Source organism: Dendropsophus ebraccatus, chromosome 5 (assembly GCF_027789765.1).
Source record: "Dendropsophus ebraccatus isolate aDenEbr1 chromosome 5, aDenEbr1.pat, whole genome shotgun sequence".
In the NCBI taxonomy this organism is placed as follows: Eukaryota; Metazoa; Chordata; class Amphibia; order Anura; family Hylidae; genus Dendropsophus; species Dendropsophus ebraccatus.
Window position 1 is genome coordinate 128,192,326 of NC_091458.1, and position 18,274 is coordinate 128,210,599.

The following is an 18,274-nucleotide window of genomic DNA, read 5'->3' on the forward strand; positions in this document are numbered from 1 at the left end:
TACTTGCTGTTATACATGCCTGGTGGTCTAGTGGGGGGATCGCCCCCCCTGCGGCGCGATTGCGGGGGGGCGATCCCCGCATCCATCCCGGGCCGGGGTCTGCTCCGTAATGGCGCTGATCCCGGCTCGGCATTCTATTGCTTTTGGCTGCAGCAGCCAAAAGTAATAGAACACCGATCTCATGGATTCATGCAGTATAACTATACTGCATGGATGTCTATGAGAGATCAGAGTGCATATACTAGAAGTCCCCCAGGGGGGCTTCTAGTATATGTGTAAAGTAAAAGAAAAATGTATTTTTAATAACACAAAATCCCCTCCCCTAATAAAAGTCTGAATCACCCCCCTTTCCCCATTTTATAAATAAAAATAAATAAATAAATTAATAAACAAACATGTTTGCTATCGCCGCATGCGTAATCGCCCGAACTATTAATTAATCACATTCCTGATCTCACACGGTAAACGGCGTCAGCGCAAAAAAATCCCAAAGTGCAAAATTGTGCATTTTTGGTTGCATCAAATCCAGAATAATTGTAATAAAAAGCGATCAAAAAGTCATATATGCGCAATCAAGGTACCGATAGAAAGATCATATCATGGCGCAAAAAATGACACCTCACACAGACCCATAGACCAAAGGATAAAAGCGCTATAACCCTGGGAATGGAGCGATTTTAAGGAACATATATTTTCTTTAAAAGGTTTTAATTTTTTACAAGCCATCAAATCAAATAAAAGTTATACATGTTACATATCGTTGTAATCATAACAACTTAAGGAACATATATAACGAGTCAGTTTTACCCCAGGGCGAACATAGTAAAAACAACCACCCCCCAAATAAAAAAAAAAACATTTTTTTTTTCAATTTCACCACACATATAATTTTTTTCTGGTTTCCTGGCACATTTTAGGCAAAAATTACATCTGCCTTAGCAAAGTACAATTAGTTGCGCAAAAAATAAGGGCTCATTTGGGTCTCTAGGTGGAAAAATGCAGGCGCTATGGCCTTATATACATGAGGAGGGAAAAACGAAAACGCAAAAATTAAAACTGGCTGTGTCCCCTAAGGGTTAATGGAGTGCATGTATATACTCATGAAAATGCGTGCCAGTAATCTATATATAAGGTGATATGCTAGTGATATATATATAAAAAAAAACCCACTAATTATCTTAATGTATAACTGTGCATGTCCTGTGTACTCATAAATTCATAAGTCCATGTCCTCTCACTATGTATATTCCTCTTATACTGTGGCCCTTATTTAATCCCACTATAAAGTGGGCACCACAAAATATTTCATCGGTGTGTGCAGCATTGCTAGATGTTATAGAAAACCTCAATTGCAATGTAGCGTCCTCCGGACCTCTTTACCAACAGGTCAAGAACCATTATTAAAATGCTAAACTATATTATTAAAAACAGAGGCAGCAAAGGTAAGGCAGGGTACTTTAAGATATGCATCTAATCTGGTGGATGTCTGAGTGTTGACCATGTCATGTGGAGCATACGTATGGCATGGGACATAAGATCATGGGTTGAACATTCACATTTTCATGTAGACAGTTAAAAACTGTGCCTGAACAAATAAAATAACGTCTGCAAATGGACTATGAGAAAGAGGGTATGGGAGCAGATGGGCTACTGTTATATCCTAGTCATATGGAAAGGATGGCATAAAAGTACAGATGCTCGTCACAGATACCTAAAAGAATAACAGTACAATGGACGATTGTCCTGCACATTACAGGAAACATGCAAATGAGAATCTTTCGTTTAGTCCTCTTGGCTGAACAGTCTTAAGTGTTGTGATCCACTTACTCTCTATCTGTAAGGCTGCATTCCCACGTTCCGTAAACCTGACGGATCACCGACGTGGAATGCATGTACCGGAGTCCCCCCCTCGCCCGGACAGCATCTGTAATTAGATGCTGGGAGCGGGGGAGACTGTATTCATAAGCGCCGCGCTGTAATAACAGCACCGCGCCGCTGCTTCATTACAGCGCGGCGCGTATGAATGCAGTCTCCCCCGCTCCCAGCATCTAATTACAGATGCTGTCCGGGCGCGGGGGGACTCCGGTACATGCATTCCACGTCCGTGATCCGCCAGGATCACGGAACGTGGGAATGTAGCCTTAGAGGCGCCTAGTGGTGTCTCCGCCCCTAATTCCAAAGTTAACTCGATCAATCCCTCTGACTCTTAGACCTCTATGGTCTCCTCCATGTTCTTCCAAGAAATGTTTTGGTATTGGCTTTAGCTTCTCAAATTCCACTGTACCCGTGCTGTCATTTAGTTTAGCTCTTTTCATATCACGAACGTGCTCCAGGGTTCTGATTTTCAGTTGACGTGAAGTCATCCCGATGTATAATAGTCCACAAGGACAGGAGGCTTTGTAGAACACCCTTTCTGTCAGGCAGGTTATGTGATGTACTATCCTGTATTGCTTGGTCCCTGTAGAATCAAAAAAACAGTCACCAGGATTGATGTACTTGTGATGGATTAAATAAAATTGTGTTATTTGAAAATTTCATTTGTGAGTGACTTTTATAGATACTGGATTGGATACATAGTATATTTATTGGTGTTAATTAATCTTGTTGAGAAATGAGTTTATAAATCTAGTTCATAGTTTGTTTTTTGTAAGGCCTAAAGTGTTCCTGTCGTTATAAAAAAAAAAAACTTTTGACATGTCATGGGAGACATGTCAAAAGTTTTGATCAGTCCAAATCTGAGTGCTTAGACCCATACCAATCGGGAGATAGATTGGGGAGAGGATCACAGGTGCAGTGCTTCCTCTCTCCGCTCTGAGTTTTAAAATAAGAGTCGGGCTCCCTAGGATCACATTATCCGACTTTTTAAAATTCAGAGCGGAGGGTGTCTTCTCCCCGTTCTATTTCCCAATTGGTACAGGTCTGAGCACTCTATGACATGTCCAAAGATTTTTTTTTTTTAATGACAGGTACACTTTAATTATTCGTTCCACTTTGTGAGAAAAAGATCTATTAAAGTGGAGTCTAGGGATGGTCCGAACCGAGTTCGGTTCGGGTTCATACGAACCCGAACTCTCGGTAATGATTCCCGCTGTCTGCCCGCTCCGTGCAGCGGGAGGACCGCCTGGAAAACTGGGATACAGCCATAGCCATAGGCTGTATCCCAGTTTTCCAGGCGGTCCTCCCGCTGTATCCACCCTCTTCAGGGAGCGGGCAGACAGCGGGAATCTGACCATCCCTAGTGGTGTCTCTTTTTTTTTTTTTTGAAGATTGCAATCATAAAGAATGTTGTACCACTGTAAATTTAAGGAACTACTGTAGACTTTGTTGTCTAAACTAAGTTGGTCTACACGTGTCCTTTTAAAGAAGTTATTATATAAAATACTGGGAGGAACAGACGAACAATGGTGTTTTACATGCCGGCCTTCAACAGGAGTTTGAAGCAGGTGTAGATGTAGATTTGATAGGAGCAGATGTAAATTTTTGCACCTGCCGCACAGTCCTGCCGGATTGGCTTAAGAGACGTGTGCAGTAAATCTGGCGGGGTGAATAGGGGCGGGACCTAATTTAATATCGATCTTAAATGTCCACCAATATGAATTGTGAATCTAGAATAGTAAGTGCCTTTTGCCCAACACAAGCAACATTTAAAGTCCTCAGGATACCTAGTCACAAATGCTGCACGAATTGACAGTTTTAAAACGCACTTCACTTGATATACATTTTTCTTGAAATACAATATCAAAATGCAAAATAATCACTTGATTTGAATGAATGAATTAATGAAAGAATTAATTTGTAACAGAGCTGACACATTATGCTGCGTAAGGCATTATGACACATGACAAATGCAGATCAGCTATATTCATATCTGTGACTACATAAAGGACTATCCAATCATACAGGCAGCCAGTGTGATGTTAACATTTCATGGCTTGAGATATAGTAAAACCATTCTTGCTGGTAGTGCAGCATACATATTGCCTCCAGCAAGATTAACATCCTCCCGCTTGGTTTTCCTTTTACATACAAAATTAACTTGGGTCAAAGAGATCAATGGTGTGAGAAAAAATGTTGCTGATCATTTAAAATCTTGACTCTAGGTCATACTTCGATCTAAAAGGACAGCAGGACAAGTTATTTTAGTGTAATTCCAATGCATAATGTGATGGCCAATATAAGTTCTATATGCTAAAATATGTATGCAATCTGAAAGCTGTGCACCACCTCCTTCTCCTCTTCTTCCTCTTCCTCCTCTTCTTCATCATCATCACCTTCTTCTTCTTCTTCATCATCATCATCTTCATCATCATCACCTTCTTCATCATCATGACCTTCTTCTTCATCACCTTCTTCATCACCTTCTTCTTCATCATCATCACCTTCTTCTTCTTCTTCATCATCATCACCTTCTTCATCATCATGACCTTCTTCTTCTTCATCACCTTCTTCATCATCACCTTCTTCATCATCATGACCTTCTTCTTCTTCATCACCTTCTTCTTCATCACCTTCTTCTTCATCATCATCACCTTCTTCTTCTTCTTCATCATCGCCTTCCTCTTCTTCTTCTTCATCATCATCATCATCATCACCTTCCTCTTCTTCTTCTTCATCATCATCATCACCTTCCTCTTCTTCTTCTTCATCATCATCATCACCTTCTTCTTCTTCTTCTTCTTCATCATCATCACCTTCTTCTTCTTCTTCTTCTTCATCATCATCATCTTCCTCTTCTTCTTCTTCTTCTTCATCATCATCTTCCTCTTCTTCTTCTTCATCATCATCACCTTCCTCTTCTTCTTCTTCTTCTTCATCATCATCACCTTCCTCTTCTTCTTCTTCATCATCATCACCTTCCTCTTCTTCTTCTTCATCATCATCACCTTCTTCTTCTTCTACTTCTTCTTCTTCTTCATCATCATCATCACCTTCCTCTTCTTCTTCTTCATCATTATCACCTTCCTCCTCTTCTTCTTCATCATCATCACCTTCCTCTTCTTCTTCTTCATCATCATCACCTTCCTCTTCTTCTTCTTCATCATCATCACCTTCCTCTTCTTCTTCATCATCATCATCATCATCACCTTCCTCTTCTTCTTCTTCATCACCTTCTTCTTCTTCTTCTTCATCATCATCACCTTCTTCTTCTTCTTCATCATCATCACCTTCCTCTTCTTCTTCATCATCATCACCTTCCTCTTCTTCTTCTTCTTCATCATCATCACCTTCCTCTTCTTCTTCTTCTTCATCATCATCACCTTCCTCTTCTTCTTCTTCATCATCATCACCTTCTTCTTCTTCTTCATCTTCTTCTTCATCATCATCATCCTCATCACCTTCTTCTTCTTCTTCTTCTTCTTCTTCTTCTTCTTCTTCTTCTTCTTCTTCTTCTTCTTCTTCTTCTTCTTCTTCTTCTTCTTCTTCATCATCCTCATCACCTTCTTCTTCTTCTTCTTCTTCTTCTTCTTCTTCATCATCCTCATCACCTTCTTCTTCTTCTTCTTCTTCTTCTTCTTCTTCATCATCCTCATCACCTTCTTCTTCTTCTTCTTCTTCTTCTTCTTCATCATCCTCATCACCTTCTTCTTCTTCTTCTTCTTCTTCTTCTTCATCATCCTCATCACCTTCTTCTTCTTCTTCATCCTCATCACCTTCTTCTTCTTCATCCTCATCACCTTCTTCTTCTTCATCCTCATCACCTTCTTCTTCTTCATCCTCATCACCTTCTTCTTCTTCATCCTCATCACCTTCTTCTTCTTCATCCTCATCACCTTCTTCTTCTTCATCCTCATCACCTTCTTCTTCTTCATCCTCATCACCTTCTTCTTCTTCATCCTCATCACCTTCTTCTTCTTCATCCTCATCACCTTCTTCTTCTTCATCACCTTCTTTTTCTTCATCACCTTCTTTTTCTTCATCACCTTCTTCATTTGTATCTTATACTTACTGATTGGATAGATTTTTTGTAAACCCAGCCCTCAGCAGATAATTGTACTGCATGAAGGGTAGCATGATATTTTAGAAGAATTCTAACAGTAGGATATTGTGACCATTATAAAATCATGTCGATCAATAGGGCACAATGAAACGTCTTAACTGCTTTGAAAATTAGTTCATATTTTAATTTCAACTCAATTGATTTTCTGCAAGCTGTCACAGCTACTCTAATAAAGGATATAAATAACGGAGCTATAATTCAACATATAAACTGGATACAGTAACTTAACTTGAGCTTGCAAAAATATATATATTAGAAAGAACAACTGCAAAGTAATATATTAAATTCATTATAATGCTCTGTTAGGACCAAATGTGTCCATAGTCTCATGAGGTCAAATATGCTTAAAGGGGTAGTTCAGCAAAAAAATAAATAAGATTCTTTCACATAAATTGGTGGTAGAAAGTGTCAGATACGTCATTTACTTCTTTAAAAAAAAAAAATTGCTACTACTCTGGACTGTTCCTGTCACAGACAGAGGTGGCAGCAGAGAACACTGTGTCAGACTGGAATGAATAGACCACTTCCTGCAGGACATACAGCAGAAGTATTGGAAGATTTGAGATTTTTTAGTAGAAGTAAATTACAAATTTCTGGCCCCATTTGTTTTGAAAGAAAAAAATTACTTTTTTGCTGGACAACCCCTTTAAAATTATAAATTTCTGATCCCTATTACTTTTTTTTTCTATCAATGGGACTCTGTTTGCACCATGACCAGTAGTTTTAAATGGTACTACATTGGCGTAGATGGGATTTTTTAATAACCCCTCCCTTGATATGTGACAAAAATTAATCAATTCAGGTGTTTCTCTTAGTTTTTTTTTTTTTATTGTTTATTTTTTGCTGGTGCCGTTCACACAGAGTAAGTTACATTATATTTTAATCTTCAGACATTTACACACATAGGAATACCTAATACGCAGCTATTACTGCTATATCCTCTATACCTGACTTGTGCTAATTTCTAGACCATTGTGTTACTTTTAAAGGGATGTCCTATTGATTTTAGTCTAAACCGATCCTTATGGGCTACTTGACGTTCACATCTGCGTCGGAGGCTTTGTTAAGGGCCCCTGTTAAGGCATCCACTTTTGATGGAGCTCAGTAGTGCTGAGAGTATAAGCAATATAGACAATCTCTCTGCAATCCCCTTTGCAGGTCTTATGTGGTTAGAACTTTGCCCCATTATTTCAGGTTCAGGCTTTACAAGAAGTATCAATGATTACGGCTGCTGATATTCCATTGCATCAATCTGTCATGTAGTGTCGAAGCTCCAGGTGCCATGAAAATGTACATCTAATGTCTCCTATTACTTCTAAGAGGATCCAATACACAGGATAATCTTGTAGTGTAATTGGGGTCAGATGTGAAATTACAAAAGACCACCTGGGAAAATTCAACCCTGGAAGAAATCAGGAGATAAGAATAAATATGCTATTTGCCTGTTGAGCATCCTGTTCCATTTTCCAGGTGTAACAATTCAATTAGATCTCGGGAGCCCTGTTGCTGGAATAGTGATTGAGGTTATAGCCTACTTCCAGTGTACACACAGGGCTTCAACGGCATCTTCATCTTTTAGGTTCCAATAAGTTTGACACTGCTTTCAACCATTGTTTTTAAGCATCTCATTATTTATATGCAACTGGGAAGACAACATTTATTTTGAGTGGAATTAAATAGAATTTTAAACGGTATCTGGCAACCAAATATACAGTGCATATCCTATGCTTGTGAATTGGTTTCTTTTCAGTTTAATAGATGTTTTTAATGCACAGAGCAGCTTTCTCTGTTCATACGTCAAGCCTTGCAAGTCTGTGGGAAGAATGCTAAAACTGGCATCCTGTCTGCTGCTGGCAGATTATAGAAAGGGGTTGCTGATATAAAGAAAGTAGTTTTTTTTTTTTTTTTTTTTTTTAAAGCAACCAATGTTAAATAAAGATTAGAGTATAGGTTACTGAGTTTGAAGGTGCATTACTGATTGCCTATAGGAGTTGCATAAATAGTACTTACTCAGTGTTATACAACATTCTCCTTCTACCACTCAGCAACCTCGGAACAAGCTGGCTAATGCAAAACCTCTAGCAGATATGAGAGCTCTTCAGGGATTTAGAAGAACATAGTCTTAAAGGGACTCTGTCACCTACAACCCACCTGCCTCAAAACTCTAAACTAAAGTCATCTGTAAATAGGATAAAAGGATGGTGATTCCAAATCTGTAATTTGTAGCTTTCTACTCCTTTTCAATTCACCACGGTAAGCCTACAAACTGGGCACAATAATGCATAGAGCGGACTACTTAGCTCAAGAACAAAACGGAGAGGACTACTTAGACTCCTTAATTTGTGGCTTATAGCAAAGGAATGCAAGACCATAGAAAGATAAAAACTGCGGATATAGAATTAGCGTTGTATACTCTATGGAGAAGATTTATAAAACATGGTGTAAAGTGAAACTGGCTCAGTTGCCCCTAGTTGTCCTCACTTTGGAAAATGAAAGGTGGAATCTGATTGGTTGCTAGGGGCAACTGACCCAGTTTCACTTTACACCATGCTCGATAAATCTCTCCCTATGAGTACCTTTTAGGAAAACATGTGCTAAGTTCACCTACAAAACTGGACAAAGGATGCACAAGTTAAAGGGGTATTCCACCCAATGCAGTTTAAAAAAAGACTTGCAAAAGCAGCCCTGTTGTACTCACTGTGTCCCCCTGAGTGTTTTGACACTATTCTTGCATTTCTGCATGCTTCTGTTCTCCATATCAAAGTTTTTAAAATTCTGTCTTGCTTTTCCATATGGTGCTGGCCAGGAGACTCCAACTCCCAGCATGCCCCACACCTCCTATGTCTCCCTCCCCCTCCTCCATCCTGTCATAATTTCTCGGTCCCTCCCTGATCCATTGCTGCTTCCTCCCTGCATTCACGTCTCTCTCTCTCTCTCTCTCTCTCTCTCCCTCCCTCATCCATCTGTGTGCAGGGGCTGCTGTGCTGGGGAAATGTATCTCCAGTCACCTCACACACAGGAGACATGCCTATACTGTTCTGTGTATCTGCAGTGGGCTGGGTTGGCAGCAGTAAATATTTACATCCCATCCCAAAACAGAGACAGAGGACATGTGACATGTGACAGAGAAGTCTCAGTGTAACAGCATTTTTGTGCTGACATGGGGCGAGACACCTAAAAAAGGTCAAAAATGGTGCAAAGGCCATAATAACATAAATTGCATATATTTTTAACTTTTTAGGTACTATTAAATATTGCAAAGAATATTTTTAGTGGAATACCCCTTTAAGGTCCACTTGTGTTGAGTTGCCAGGAGCCACAGGCACTGATCAGCTGGATAATGTGCTAAGACCATAAGGATGATATGGGTCATAGTAGCAATCAAGAAGAATTTTATTTTGGACAGTGCATTTTGAGGGTATTTCTTCCACCTGTGCATCCAGTACCCCTTAGTGGTGACCCAGTGCTTTACAAAGGCAGCAGAGAGCTTATTACCCGTTCTCTTCTGATGCGCTTGACGGTGACATGCCTGGAGCACAACTGCATAGGAAGAGCGGATCTACGTCATCCAAAATTGTGCAATTGCATTCATTTCCCTTTTGCCCTTTAAATGTTTTATTTTTCCTGACTCCGTAATACATTATACAGTAAATCCAATATTTGACGTCACAGCAACCATGGGGGCTGTGTGATCTCACCGCACAGCCCCGATAGGGGACGAAGGGAGGATTCTCCCTTCTTGCAGCACTATAGATGCTGAGATTGCACTGATCGCAGCACCTATAGGGATAACTGCCGAGATCTGGGCTTGGCCCGGACTTCGGCAGTTGCGGCAGGTGCCCGGTTATCATTGACAGCCTGGCTCCTCCCGCGGATGACATGGGTGCAGCTCCTGCACCCATGTCATCCCTCTAATATACCGGCACGCCCATCTGCCGGATCGGTGTGCAGATGTTTTGCTGCTCCTGCGTCCCGTTGACGACCGCCGACTGTCATCTTAAGCTGGAAACCAGGTACGTCACACACCCAGCTCTTCCAGCTGCAACAACATGGCCTGGCAGAGAGATTGTCCACTCCAGGGAGTGACTTTAGCAGCTATAAGAGCTGCAGAACACCTACGGCTGTCAACGGGACCCTGGAGCAGCACAAGGATAGGTAAGCTTACATTGTTTATTATTTTCCTGCACACCCCTGCCTATCTGCATTTTTTTTTACTTTGGCGGGACTTCTCCTTTAAAGATGCTATGCAAAATGCCAAATCAAATTTTTATAAAGGGGTGGTCGCTTTAAAGAATTGGTCTTTTGGAAAAATTTATTTGTAAGTCGAACTGTGCTGTATACAAATTTATTTCTTACATTCAAAAGGGTCTCATCCTAAAGAGGTTGAGTTCTCATTAAAATGATCTATGGGGGTAAAAAAACACTTATTCTATATATCCACCAGCCTGATATTGATGCATTATGGATTGGGATCTCTTGCTGTTTGTAATTTCCAATATATTTCCAGTATCACTAAACAATGTCTAGTTGTGCAAAAAGTATTATTCCTATACAACATGGATGGAAGTAGTTTAGTGACAACATTAGCTATTAGCTAACATAAGTTATTGCAATAAAAAAAACTGAGGTCATTATTTCATATAACCAATAAGTATTTTATACTTGACTTTTACCTTATATCTTTAGCACTGTGTAATATTGTATTGTATACACTATGTTGGCTGTAGAGTTTCACATTTTATGACTCATACAGAACTTTATTATTTAGAAAGTTGTCATTCATGTGATTGTTACCACAGTAGCATTTGTGCCATAATAGTTCATAGTTAAGGAAAGCAATTGATGCAGTATAAATAGTTTTTTTTTTAACCTTAATCTCTATTTTTTCAAAGGGCCTGAAGCCTATGGACCACAATGGACTGGCCGATCCATATGTTAAATTACATTTACTTCCAGGAGCTAGTAAGGTAAGAATTATTTAGCTTCCCATTTGTTTACATATGTATTTTGTTTAGATTTTTCCAAACTTCATCATATCGATGTTACATGATACCCTGAATTTAATTCTACCAGAGGATCTGATTTGAATAATCAGATAGTAAGAAAAAAATATTTTATGCTGATGATAAATCAAGATGATGTAAGATGAAAACTTTCTCTCAGGCACAGGAGGGCAATATAAAGAGAGGTTAACAGTCCATTCTTATACTTTCCTATGTCTAGTTTTGGAAAGGTATAAGCATAAAGTTACATAAAAAGTGGATTTCTGTATATCACAGACTGAACTCCTCACTAGACATAAGCAAACTCCAGATTTAAACAAAGCAAAGGTCTTCGTTTGATCTGCGCTCCGCTCATCAAGCTGCCATCTGTTAGTGCTGCTCCCCTCCCTGCAACTCCTCCCAGGATACTGGGAAAATCTGGATCCAATCCTGGGAAACTTCTCCAGGTTTGCCAGGATTAGATCCATTGAAGTCAATGGAATGACGGGTGTCTAATGCACACAGTGTATTAACCCTTTGAGGACCAGGCCCAAAATGACCCAGTGGACCGCGCAAATTTTGATCTTAGTGTTTCCGTTTTTCCCTCCTCCCCTTCTAAGAGCTCCAGCACTCTCAGTTTTCTATCTACAAGCCATGTAAGGGCTTATTTGTTACAGGAATAGTTGTACTTTGTAATGGCGTCTTTCATTTTACCATAACATGTATGATGGAATTCCAAATATATTATTTATGAAGATATAAATAGGTGAAATCGTAAAACAGAATGCAATATGGTAACGTTTGGGGGGTTCCTGTGTCTACGTAATGCACTATATGGTAACAGCGACATGACACTATTATTCTATAGGTCAGTCCGAACACAACCATATGCAGGTTACACAGATTCTCTAATGTTATATATGTATTTTTTTTATGAAATCCTTTTTTTTGGCAATTTAATATTAATAAAATGGGCCTATTGTGACACTTATAGCGCTTTTATTTTTTCACCTACGGGGCTGTATGGGGTGTCATTTTTTCCGCCATGATCTCTAGTTTTTATTAATACCATATTCGTGAAGATCGGACGTTTTGATCACTTTTTATTGATTTTTTTTTAATATATAATGTAACATAAAATCGGTAATCCGCGCACTTTTTCCCCTCTTTTCGTGTACGCCGTTTACCGTTCGCAATGACACTTATTATATTTTAATAGATTGGACAATTACGCACGCTACGGTATATTATATGTTTATCTATTTATTCATTTTTATATGTTTTATTTATATAATGGGAAAGGGGGGTGATTTAGACTTTTATTGGGGGAGGGGTTTTGGGGTTGTGTGTTAGTGTTTTGAACTTTTTTTTTTTACACTTTTGAAGTCCCTTTGGGGGACTTCTACATACAGTACTTTGATTTTTTACACTGATGAATGCTATGCCATAGGCATAGCATTGATCAGTGTTATCGGCGATCTGCTCATTGAGCCTGCCTGTGCAGGCTCAGTGTAGCAGATCGCCGATCGGACCGCACGGAGGCAGGTAAGAGACCTCCGGCAGTCCGTTTCAACGATCGGGACCCCCGCAGTCACACTGCGGGGGTCCCGATCGGTAAGTGACAGGGGATTCTAGGGGTTAAATAACACACACTGTTTGCAAAGACGTCAAAATAATGATGCAAACAATTTTTTAGTCGTTTACACACACTTTTTTCACTGTCTTTACTATTAAATTCAATAGACTTTCTTAATTAAAGACACACCCAAAGGCCAATCAGTCCACCTGAAGTAGAATAATGTACCAACAGCCGTCATTGTACTGACACTAAAACGTGCTAAACCACAGATGTTATTTGATACTCAAAACAATGGCCGTTGTTTTAAGTATCAAACAAAAGTCAGAAAAAAAAGTCATGTGAACATAGCCAAAGACAGTATTCGTGTTTTCGAGGACTCCCTAAAAAGACATTCAACTTCTCAAGCTGCCGAGAGTCAAATGCCGAACGTTCAGGTTCAGACACAATTACTGATGTTATGGATACAAATGTAAATTTTTAGTAAATCTTATCATGTAATTATGCTTTGTTTGATTATGGCTCATAATTTACTAGAATAAAAACATGTAAATGACTTAAAGTGACTGTACCACCAGGCCCAGGCTGAAGCACTGGAGGTGGGCCGACCCACCCCCAGTGGGAAGAAACCCTAGCCCCTCCATGATGTGACTTTATTAGAATCAATGGAACCCTATCATAGAGGGGCTAGGGTTTCCTCCCACTAAGGGTGGGTTGGCCCGCCTCCAGTGCTTCAGCCTGGGCCTCGTGGTACAGTCACTTTAATTTCAATGCACGTTATTTTCATTGTTTATAGAAGTCACTTATCTGTTCATATCAAAAATATTCTTCATACCTAAAAATTGCTAGTGATCAGAAGACTGTGGTTTAGTGTATAGCAAAAAAGACCTTTTTGTATGAAAAATGTGCAGTGTTGATCCAGATCCTGAGTAGGTCAGTGCACAAAACTTTTAGTTATCGATCTAATCAAAACTCATTAAAGTGAGAAGTGTTGGTGCTTTTAGCTATCTGGCTCTTCAAGCAATTGAAGTAGAAATTGCTCCACAGTCCTACAGCTTAGATTTAATTAAAGCTTTAGTGGAATTCATCTAGTAGTTGCCTCTAGTTCAACAATCTCTCTGCTTCAGTGAATGAGAATGTGCACACATGGTTAAAAAAGTATTTGTTATTTTATAATTTTTTTCTCAAATTACAAATATTTTATGATGCACAAAATTAAATTATGGTCTTTTAACCCCTTACGGACACAGCCAGTTTTGGCAGTTTTTCAAATATGAGATGTCACTTTAAGCATCAATAACTTTGGAATGCTTTTACCAATCCTTGTGATTTCAAGACTGTTTTTTTCTTGACATGTCTACTTTATGTTAGTGGTAAATTTGGGTTGATACCTTTAGAATTTTTTGTGAAAAACTCCTAAATGTTGTGGAAAAAAATTGCATTTCTCTACATTTGAAATAGTAATACTACATAAATTATTTATTTATTAATTCATATCTATAACATGGCTACTTTATATTAACAGCATTTGGTGAACATGCGTATACTTTTTGGGGATTTTAAAAACCATAAATGTTTAGCAGCAATTTTCAAATTTTTAAAGGAAAATTTCAAACTCAGATATTCTTTAGGAGCCATTTGAGTTTTGGAGTATATTTTAGAGGCCTGTAGACTAGAAACCTCCATAATTTACCCCATGTTCAAATCTTTACCCTTTCAAGTATTGAAATTGACATTCAGGGTAGCTTCACACGTACCGGATCAGCAGTGGATTTCGCGCTGCGAGTTTGCAGTGAAATCCGCTGTGGATCATGGTAGTGTAAAGTGAATGGGTCACATACCCGAAGCAGAATTCTCATTCCGCTGCCAGTATGTGACCCGCCCCCTTTAACACCCCCACCACCACTACCCCACTGCCAGCAGCCCCTGGGCCGCAGCATACATTACCTACTCGGCACCGCGGCTGTGTGTGAGACTCCCGGCTCCCCTCGCTCCCCATCAGCATGGCAGCACTGATTGATGTGACCAGATAGAACAGATGAAAATGCTTACTGGGCACTTGTTTTTGCGGCAGTGATGGAAGTAGATGCAAGAGAAGAATGCTGCTAATTTAGGATTTAGAAAAAGAGGATAAGCAGCAGCTCAGGAGCAGTATTATGGTGATGATGAGGCCTGTTGGGGAGTGTAGTTGTATAAAATGCTGAAGGTTATAGTCCTCAGGTTGGCATGGTCTAGGTCATAACAGCTTGTCTGTTTCCACCAGACCTCACACACTCCTTAGACTCATGCAGTAAAGAGGGGGTTGGTAGTAGTAGTAGTAGTAGTAGTAATCTGGTGCACTGGGTCTTGTGGCTGATGTAGGTTGTGGTGCCCTTAATGCGCGGAAATGACAAACAAGAGATGGGTAATTGCCAAAATGGTAACCTCGCTTCCTCAATGGAGGCACAGTCTATAGCAATGGCTCAGAAAGGCTTTGATTAGGCTGGAGTAGAGTTTTCCAAGAAATACAAATGTGTGCTTTTTTAAGCTTTTTCTTTCTCTAACCTTGCAGTAGTCAAGTTTCTCTTGGGTGCATAACTGCTCTATTAAAGCGACTCTGTACCCACAATCTGATCCCCCCCCGGCCCGCCAAAACCACTTGTACCCTTGGATAGCTGCTTTTAATCCAAGATCTGTCCTGGGGTCCGTTCGGCAGGTGATGCAGTTATTGTCCTAAAAAACAACTTTTAAACTTGCAGCCCTGTGTCAAATTGGCGAGGCCTAAAGTGTGTCTCCGCCCTAGGATTGCAACGCCCCCCCCCCCGCCCTCCGCATCACCAGGAATGTCCCCTGGCAGGATTCCTTGGGGCATTTCTAATGGTGAAGAGGGCAGGGAAGAGGGCCGGAGGGGTGTCGCAATCCTAGGGCATAGACACTTTAGGCCACGCCAATTTGACACAGAGCTGCAAGTTTAAAAGTTGTTTTTTAGGACAATAACTGCATCACCTGCCGAACGGACCCCAGGACAGATCTTGGATTAAAAACAGCTATCCGAAGGTACAAGCGGTTTGGGAGGGGGGGGGACAGATTGTGGGTACAGAGTCACTTTAAATAGAGCCAGGTACTGGAACATGTTCTTACTCTACAATCTATTTTCTGATTGTATTTAGTTTTTAATTATTTTTTTTTAAGTACATAATTATAGGGACAGCCATCTTGCATTAGAGCTGTTTTTAACAGCATTTAGTGACATGCATCATGGACAAAGACACAATGAACATTACCCTATTCTTTGTATAGGACACACTTGTAAGCATGCCTAGTCATTTCTGTGACCTATGCAAAGGTCTTTGCTATCAACTCAGTCTGTCTTTACGATGAACTGGTGTCACCTTTTGCTGTAATGTTGTCTAGATTGCTTTCCAGCTGCCTCCTATTTATCATCACAGACAGAACGGGAAGTATTAGCTTAGAATCCAAAAATGATACGTTATTTTTATTATAAATATAAAATATATGATTTTATTATAAATATATTGTTTAAATACAGTACATCTGGAAATAGAATCGTGAGGCCTTAGCATCACCAGGTTGGGACTGGTTTACGTCCACATAGAAAAAGATTGAGAAGCCCTGCTACAACATTTACCCAGTGTCCGCTATGCATTGTGATATATGTTATTGTTTCTATTTCCAGTAATAAGGATGGTTAATTAGTAACAATCATGATAGTCGTCAGTACAGTAGTGATCCCCTGTGTACAATGGCAGCAAATTAGCTCTTCTGTTCTCTGCCATTGCTCAAGTTAAAGAGAATGTAATATAATATGAATCGTAATACAAATGAAGTACTTATTGGTAATATACACATATGTTAAAATTGATATTTTGCCAATCCAGTCACGTTTTTGTGCTTTATTTACTATGTTATTCATTTTGTAACCACTCTCTCTTTCAGGCAAATAAATTAAGAACAAAAACATTAAGAAACACACTGAATCCCACGTGGAATGAGACATTAACATATTATGGGATCACAGATGAAGATATGATACGCAAAACCCTCAGGTAAGCTGTTTAAGACCATACAGAACAAAACATTGATCCGAAATGGACTAGATGGGGCTAGACATGCTGTGTGCTGTATAATGTACCCTAAATAAATCTAAAGATGAGTGAAATTTTTACTTAGCATTATACAGTCTGTCTAGCTATGTACAATATATATCATCTTACTTTTAATTAAATAGTCCTATTCAGTATAATATAAGGAGTAAATTGATTCGGAATGAATTTAAATCATTCTAAATTTCATTTTAAAAAAATTGGTGATTCGCTTTAGGCAAATGTAGTACAGGAGCAGATTGTAGACAGTAAGGAGAGCATGCATGGAGGGCAGCTCACACTGGTTGTGGATAGGAATACACAAAAAGGTTGCCTTCACACACACCGGATCCATGGCGGATTTCACGCTGTGAATTCGCAGTGAAATCCGCTGCTTACCCATTTCCAGTTCTTTCATATAAGAAAACACACTCCAGCTTGCTTCAGGGGTTCCCAGTGTCTCCTTGTTCTGCTCAGCCAATCAGTGCGCTGCCCACCACAGCCACTGATTGGCTAAGCTTGACATCCAGCCGGGAAACCCTGAAGCAAGCTGGAGTGTGGAGCTGGTAATGTATGCTCCAGCTGCCGGAAGGTAAATTACCTACTAACAGCAGGATGTCAATCTCATAAGAAAGAATTGGAAATGGGTCCGCAGTGCATTTCGCTGCGAATTTGCATCGTGAAATCCGCTGCCTATCCGGTGTGTGTGATGGCACCCAAAAGGTTATTTTCATGGGAGAATCACATGGGCTGTGTAAATATGTAGCGAGAAAGCAGAGCAGCCAAAGCAAAGCGTAAGGCTCTATATTTTTCTGGATTTGATGCAACCAAAAATGCGCGATTTTGCACTTTGGAATTTTTTTGCGTTTATGCCGTTTACCATGCGGGATCAGGAATATGATAAATTAATAGTTCGGGCGATTGGGCACGCAGCGATAACTAACGTTTATTTTTTTTTATTTTTTTTTTGTATTTTTTAAAATGGGAAAAGAGGGGTGATTCAAACTTTTATTAGGCGAGGTTTTTTTTTTTTTAATAATAAGGATACTTTTTTTTTACTTTTACACTTATACTAGAAGCCCCCCTGGGGGACTTCTAGTATAAGCACACTGATCTCTCATTGACATCTATGCTGTAAAGTTATAAAGCATAGATCAATGAGATAGGCACACATTACAGCACAGACGCGAGCCGGATGTGTGGATTGCTCCTTCGGGACAACGTCCCGGGGGCGCGATCCACCCCACTAGACAGCATCAGATTACTCAATTAGGGTGCACGGCGATCGGACCGTGGCCACTAATAGCCGCGTTCCTAGGCTAAGAGCAGCACCCGGGACCGGGGCGGCTCAGAGCGGGGCCGCCGCGCGGCACCGCTTTGAACATCCCTAGGCAGCCCAGGACGTACAGGTACACTCAGGATCGCCTAGGGGTTAAAAAGCATCCATCTCAAACCTATACTTGAATAATAAACCAATGACCATCATTACAATAACGCCAGAGTATTGTAAACAACGGCCATTAATTGAAATGGCTGCAGAAAGGCATTGAGTGAACATGACCTTAAAGGGTAACTATCAGACAAATCTAACCTGCTGATATGTCCTTATTGTGCAGGAGACGAGAAGGATGAAGGT

At 40.0% G+C, this 18,274-nt stretch overlaps 1 protein-coding gene across 1 annotated transcript in view; it reads left to right on the plus strand.

The window, feature by feature from the left end:
• DOC2B (double C2 domain beta) overlaps nt 1-18,274 on the plus strand; it is a 370,017-nt gene that overhangs the window by 188,477 nt on the left and 163,266 nt on the right. The window contains exons 3-4 of the mRNA XM_069971208.1: nt 10,891-10,965; nt 16,493-16,602. Of these exons, the coding sequence (XP_069827309.1) occupies nt 10,891-10,965; nt 16,493-16,602 (185 nt within the window). The remainder of the gene's footprint in view (nt 1-10,890; nt 10,966-16,492; nt 16,603-18,274) is intronic.